This window comes from Alligator sinensis, unplaced genomic scaffold (genome assembly GCF_000455745.1).
Source record: "Alligator sinensis unplaced genomic scaffold, ASM45574v1 scaffold203_1, whole genome shotgun sequence".
In the NCBI taxonomy this organism is placed as follows: domain Eukaryota; kingdom Metazoa; phylum Chordata; order Crocodylia; family Alligatoridae; genus Alligator; species Alligator sinensis.
In genome coordinates this window covers 3,291,564-3,298,874 of record NW_005841949.1, presented here as the reverse complement: position 1 = coordinate 3,298,874, position 7,311 = coordinate 3,291,564, and the positions used below count along the sequence as shown (strand labels likewise).

At 46.7% G+C, this 7,311-nt stretch overlaps 1 protein-coding gene across 10 annotated transcripts in view; it reads right to left on the bottom strand.

The window, feature by feature from the left end:
* KIFC3 (kinesin family member C3) overlaps positions 1-7,311 on the bottom strand; it is a 50,013-nt gene that overhangs the window by 5,619 nt on the left and 37,083 nt on the right. For all 10 annotated transcript variants that reach the window (XM_006020209.2, XM_006020208.2, XM_006020210.2 and 7 more), the window contains 6 exons: positions 6,657-6,838; positions 6,194-6,298; positions 5,370-5,500; positions 3,775-3,898; positions 2,307-2,436; positions 1,224-1,453 (listed from right to left, as the gene is read on the bottom strand). In XM_006020209.2, the coding sequence (XP_006020271.1) occupies positions 1,224-1,453; positions 2,307-2,436; positions 3,775-3,898; positions 5,370-5,500; positions 6,194-6,298; positions 6,657-6,838 (902 nt within the window). The remainder of the gene's footprint in view (positions 1-1,223; positions 1,454-2,306; positions 2,437-3,774; positions 3,899-5,369; positions 5,501-6,193; positions 6,299-6,656; positions 6,839-7,311) is intronic.

Sequence of the window (7,311 nt, the reverse complement as noted above, 5' to 3'; positions counted from 1 at the left end):
GGCATTCCAGTAATTTATTGGTGGAATTCCTGGTGTGGAGGGGATTTAGATAATGCAGGAAACTTAAAAACCACAATCCATGAACAAAGAGAGGTGTGCTGGAGGATAGCTATTTAGTAGATGATAATGTTAAATCACAGCAATGTGTGCTGGGAGAGGGAGTTGGGGAAAGAACACCTACAACACTGCAAAAAGCCCACCCATACCCTAGACTGGACATGAATGGCTTAGTGCAAGATTCCTCAGATTTTTCCATTTCCAAACACAACACAGTGACCTTCATCTTCTGGAGTTTAACAGCTCCCCTCCCTCTTCTCGTGCACAGCCGAAAGAATTATGAGAGAGAAACTAAAATACAAGGAAGACTTGGCACTATAAACGTACAAGTAAATGGAGCTTTCTGGGAATCCCCAGTAACCTGAAGTGATTTTGGTGCTAGAAACATATCCTGGAAGATGGTGCTATGCTCCCTGGGACAAGGTTCTGCCATCTAGACTCAGGCTGGCACACTTCCCCTTCTTTCTGCACTGATTTTCTCACGGCTCTCTCCCTTTGCAGCTCAAACTTACACTGATGTCTTTCCCCTTCAGTCCCTGAAGCTTTCCCTGTCCCTGTGCCAGTCCCTGAGGGAGCAAAATTTATTCCTTCTCCTGTATCTGCAATGGACCTGCTGAGATCCTCTCAGATACACCTGTGCAAATTCAAAGATAGCAACAGAACAGTACAGGTATCACTGAAGGAATAATAATATGAAAAAAGGGGTTATACACAGGTGTTGCTAAAACTATTTTTTGGCCTTCAGAGCATTTATTGTTGACAATAATAGATGGGCTGAAAGGAATTTAGGCTGACTTGCAGAACTGCAGCTGCTGCTAGTTAGGAGAAAACCTATCTTTCCATTTCTGAAGTCAGCACATTGGAGAGAATCAGTGACAACACCTGTAGAGCAGTACTGGACCTTGTTACAGGGTCCTTTTTCAGAGTAGCAATGTACCTCAAGTGAAACCTTTTCTGCCTGTGCTCGTCCAAACTGAAGCACTTCCTTTATGAGAACAGAGAGCTCATTTAGGTCACTTCCTCCGACCAGCAACAGCACCATCATTTCTGCTCCACGGAATTCCGTGTTTCTTTAGTATTTGGCACTGGTTAACGTAATGTTTCCTCAGTCAGCAACAAGTATTCCTCCCCCTATCTCTTTTTGCCCAGCAGGCCCCAGACCCTACCTGCACCATCATGAGGGTTTTGCTGTCTCCACTAAGGGAGTCTTGAAGTAAGTAGGTCAGTTTAGAGTTGCGGAATGGCACGTGACCCTGGCGGGATCGCAGAGCATAGATCACGTCTCCTAGTGCTGACAGTGACTTGTTGATGTATTGGGCCTCCCGCAACCTGTTCCCCTCTGCCCCAGACCGGCCTACCCGCTCTGATCCAGCAAGGTCTACCAGGTTCAGCTTCCCTGTAGGGAGAGAAACCAAAAACATACATACAGTTTTAGAACAGACACTAGACACAGACTTAATAGCCCTGTGCAGCTACCTTTTTGAGCCATGTGGAAATAACAGGTACAGTGAGGTCTACATAGCAATTATTGAACATGGGGAGGAACTAAGAACATAGAGCTGGGGTGGGGGGTGGGGTTCATAATGAGAACTGCAATGAAAGAAACCTGCAGCTCAGCTTGCAGCTAAGAGGTTCATTAAGTTCTGTTTTATGAGCAAAGGTGGATAGCTCTATCCCGGATGGGCCAGTGCCAGCTTATAAACTTAGGGTTCATCACATTATATCTAATGCAGTACCAGATCCAGGCTCGTCACTTGCCTATACATGATACAAAACCTACACAGCTACTTAGGCACTGCTGAACACAGCAATTGGTTGGGGTTTTTTTTAAAAGGTCCCAGTAGACCCTTGTAGCAATCACCTGGTGCCCCAAAGCATGAAACAATGAGTGCCCTATTTTAGCAAATGTAACAGGTGTTGATTAACAAGGCTCTCTTTAAAAACTAGCTGCAGAGTCCTACCAATTCATCCCCATGCTGAATGCATCACTTCCCAGCTCTGCCACTGTCTCTCAGTCCTGATCTGCAACCCCCTGAGCATACCAGCCCCATGCACAGACTCCCCACAGTGCTAAATGGGGTGTGTTTCTGTTTCTATGATAAGCATACACCAGCTATTTGGTGGTATCAACTTAGTCCATGTTTTTCATTGAATCCCAATTCAGGAGTCCAAACCCAAATCCTCAGTACTGTGTCCCTCAAAGCGATCATTACAGCTCCTCCCCCTCCACCCTAGCAAGAGAGACAAACCTGTGGTTCTAAGTCCTGTGCTGTAGTCAAATCCTCTTACTGTGATGATAAGGAGAGCATGAGACCGTGAGCTGTGCTCGTTCAGGTTGGTGCACTCAGTCGCTCTGTTTATATGCCCAAATTCAAACACCTAGGAAAGAGGCACAAGCTGAACCTGTGTATCTTCACAGAGTTTTTGGATATATCCAGCCCACATCTGGCATTTTCTTATGTGGAAACACAGCAGCCTACTCTTTTCTGCATCTCTCTTACCACTATGCAGCATTATTCTGCATTTTTTGTGACTAGAATTTAGGCAAGACTAAGGTGGATGGTAAGTCTTTCCTTTCTTATAGGTGTGGTTGCACTTGGCAGGTACCAGCCCTCTTTACCAGCTTCCTCTCTGCTCATTCATCTCAGCCTTTTTTGGTGGAACCATTCACAGAGGGACAAATTTGTCTTCAGAGATTCCCAACAAAGATGAAAGCTAGTGTCCACGCAGAAGGTATTAGGGATTTATGCCATGAACAATTAGATCCTGTGAACTGGCCTGTGGCCTAAGAGCTCTTCACAAACTGCAGCCATCCACTGACAAATTATAGTCCCTACTGAGATGCAGTAAAATTAGGTGAAACGTCTGGTAACCTGCTAATACCCCAAGAGCCACCCAATCATAAGAATTCTTATTTTTAAGCTATTTGGTATCGACTTCCAAGATGCTCCTGTCAATGTGGCATTTGTCACATTATACGCAGAGCCCTATTTTGATCTACCACTATCCCTTTCCCCTTACAAGTGCACGCCATTGTAAAGCATAAAACATACTTCAGACTTCTGCTTATCTCTGTTCTGCACAGACCTGTCATTTCTTCCCCATTTACTCTTGCAAAGTGCTGAACCATGACAATGAAATTGCAGCAAATCCACACACGTACAAAAATGCAGCTGGTATTACAGGCTGCCTCCTGGGCTATTTCTATTGGTGCTTCCGATTCAGTCTGATGCATATGGTCTAGAGGCTAACACTGCATTTAGGAGTCTAGAAGGGCTTAAGATCTGGGCCTCCTTCCCTTCATGTTGTGCATGGAGGTATGAAGCATGGGTACCCATCTGACCATACACTGTTCACACTACTTCAGCAGCTCATCTCCATGCTTCCAGAAGCTGGAATACCGGTAAATCTCTCCAAGGCAGAGGGGTGGTTTATACTTCTCCATGAAGTAACTTCTACCTAGTTCGCTCCATCACTGGGTACTTTCTCTGACCTTCTCTGCCTCCTTTGGTCTATAATCAGTGTGACTGCAGCTTGTGCAGAACTGCCCAAACTGGCTTTGCACTAGAGCTAGCGTAGCTGAGGCAGCATTCACCCAGCTTCTCAGGCAGATTTTTCATCTGGTCATGAGCTCTAGGCTACCATAGCTACACTGGTGGCAACACCCGGCCTCAGTTACTGCAGGGTAGACATACCCTTGGGTCTCCATCTTCTTACCTTGTTGATATCCTCAACACTCTGCACCTGGAACTCTGTCAGCCCTGGAACATAAAGCTGCCCACTGCCATCTGGGCATAACTTGATGTCCAGCTTCTCCTGAGGCTCCTTCCCAAGCAAGTCCCTGAAATGACAAATAAAGTGACTCCCCCTACACTGAGTCATTTTACATTTCCTCCATGAATGGTTTGTCACACACAAAGGACACAAGGCTTTTTAATCTGACTACAAGTGAACTGATCTCTCCAGCTAATGAGATACAGGTGATGGCAGTACAGGTTCCTATTGTTTGCGTCCCTCCACAACCCTGCCAGTCATTTGGATTGTGGCCTAGAGAGGACAAGCTTCCTCCACCATTAGGAAAGTAGGTCTCCCTTGAGCCTCTTCCTCCCAGTGGCTGCCCACTAATAAATGTTTAACTGGCTGAGGTCAGAGGAAGGCGGGGTGAGCACAGACTAACTGCTCAGTCGTCCTAAGATTTTTCAAAAGGAACCGTTCCCTCACTGGGATGTTTCATGATATATTTATAGAATCTCAACTCTTCTATACTCTCTGGGTTATCTGTCGGTCAGACGTGTAACACAAAATAGCTGTATGGCTCCTAGACATGGCCACATTCAGAAATTCCAGTCCTCATTTCTCCTGATCCAAATCACATTTGGCTTTGTGGCTTTTATTATATCACAACCAGACAGTCTCCTTCTCAGGTTCACTAGATCTGGCTCCTGTATTAACTCATTCTTGTGGTACCATCTTTTCCATTCCACCCCCTGCCAGCTCTCACCCTGACAGAGTCCACACAAGGAAGAATGCAGAGAAGGAAAATACTTCTCATTCTTCCACACCCTAGTTCTCAGTTTCCCAGTGTATCAAGCAGAAGGCTAAAGGCACAATGCTCAGGCAAAACCCCTTAATGTTAAAAAAAACTCCCCAATTAATTATTCCTAGGGCTTCCAAATCTATTAGAAAAAAAGAGAGAGAGGGTGAGAACAAGCATGGAGTGGGGGAGGAAGAGAATCTCATTGTTAGCTGATGTCTGAGCACGTTCTGGCATGAACAAGCAGCCACATAAGCTGAAGGCATTTTAGGAACCCAGGGGCTGGGAAGAATTCCAGGCAAGAGTTCTGGAAGATGGGAAAAATCCCTCACTCAGCCTGAGCTACAGGCCTGCAACATACCAAGAACAGCACGTACTGCCAAGGAATATCTTGGTAGGCTGAGGATTTGTGAGCTGTTCCATTACCTATACATGGGATTGGTGAAAGAAGCAGTAACGCAAGACAAGCCTAAAAGGGGAATGGGACTGAAGGGAGTCAATTCTATTTTTCCAATCATAGAGCATTTGCATGACTAATAAGCACAAAGAGATTTCCTGCTAAATAAGACAAAAGCAGGTGTCATTTGCACAAAACTCTAGTGGCATTTAGGGTGGTGCAGGGACAAAGTAGGTCTGGAGGCCCAGGCACTCCTGGTATTCCTCACAAGGCTTGCTCTCCCCCTAGGGCTACTCTGTGCATCATAAATTAGGATATCCCTGCCCCTCTTGTTCAGGCTTTTTTACTGCCTCACATCCTTCCCTTTTTCTCCCCTTTTACCTCAGGGCTTCATTGTAAATCTCTGCCACACTGACAGAGATGACATAGTTCCAGTCAGATGCTTTTCCCCGCACTTCAGAGAAGAGCAGCTGGAGAGCTCGCTGGTTAATTCCCGGGTTTTCAGGAGTTCCCTGATGAGCAAAGGGAAAAAGAAAAATCTCATGTTACTCCTTCCTCTGCACTAACATAACAGAACAACTGGTGCAGGACTCCTTACAGAGCTCAAAGTGAACACTTGTGAGGATGCGGCCAAGATCTCACATTGGGACAGAGCTTGAAACAGCTGTCCACGTCTCACTGTGGAATCACTAACATTTGTGTCCTGCCTCCCCGCGGAAGAAAGGGAACAGCCAAGGAGCTGCAGAAAAACCAAGGTCCAACCTTCCGCTCCAAACCCTTTTGGGGTTGACAGCATGCAATTTCAGTGGCAACGTGTACCCCCTGAGAGTGCCAGTGGGGGACCCTCCCCACAATCAGCAGGATTTGCCACGGGGGGGACCCCCCCCAGTCGCTGGGGGGGCACATGCTCCCCCTGACTAAGGCGGCACCAGTCGCCCATGTGTGACTTGTTACACACTTAGGAATTCACAAGCCATCCATGCATGGTCTTAGTCACTGTGACAAAAAGGGAACTTGTACAGTCACCCGTGACCATATCAATTACACAGTCATCTAGGAACCAACCCATCTACCCAACTGTCAGTTTACCCATGCACACTTCCTAGCTGATCCAGAAGTGACAATGCCGAGCTGTAGAATATAGCAAACAGAGCCAGAAGAGAGACTGAAAGGAAAAATGGAGAAAAATTAAAAGGAAATTTTACCTCCATAGTGTAGGTCTTGCCTGCACCTGTCTGTCCATAGGCAAATATGCAAACATTGTAGCCATCAATGCAAGAAGTGATCAGGGCCTGAACTTCCTGGAACACCTGCCAAAGGGAAGCAAACAATGCATGATATTCACCTATCCAGTCCCCCTGCTTCCCCCCACCCCCCGGTTAATGCCTTGCACAGGTTACACATAAGAGATTCCAGTGCAGCCAGTCATTTCCAAGCATAGCCTGCAAGGCTACCTGAATTCCACTCAGCCTGCTTATTGCTAAATCTGGAAGGAAGTGCCCAGTTCGCTACTAAATCACATTAATTGTCTTTTCTCCATCTCTCTCCTACAAAAATCAGGGACAAGCAAGTGACTGTCAACCTCGTGTCCATGTCCAAATTCACAGTGACCCAACACCTCTTTTCTGGACAAAGTCCATACCAATACAATGGTATAGAAGGACTTACATCTTCCTGAGTTGCATGTGGGGGGAAAACTTTGTCCAGTTCAAATGACACCAACTTCCCCTTGTGCATCAGATGTAGGATAGCATCATCGTCAGGGTCAAAGGTCACTTGATTGACAGCTTCTGGCCCTTCCCCATCCTCCTTATTTACTGGCCGGACTCTGCCAAACACACGTATATTTCCTTTACATGAAAAAAAGAGAGAGACAAGGTCAGGTACCTTATTAGCTTTCCAGCATGCCCCATCATTTCCTCACTGTGTTTCTGCAAAGTCTAGTGTGGTGAAGGGGAGAGGGGGGAGGGAAGAAATGTGGGGAGGGCAGGCCCCCGCAGTGAGGGAGGAGTGGGGCTGGAGCAGGATAAAGCCACAGCTCATCCAGGGGGTGCTGAACTTGCTCAAGATTATCTGGTTTCACCTCTCTTGAGAAAACCTCCCATAGGACTCCTTTGCTTGCCTGGGTGCTGCACTGGATGGGTGGAGGGCAGGGGTGCATTGATAAACATTTTTGGGGCCAAAACCGATAGCTCATTTTTAAGGAGGAATATTGGCTGATAGTGATCTGATTTCCAATACCAGCCCTGCAGCTTGGAGAGCTGCGTGCAGCTGGTAAGTCTGGTGTGGTAGATGGGGAGCGGGGAGGGAAGGGGTGTGGGGG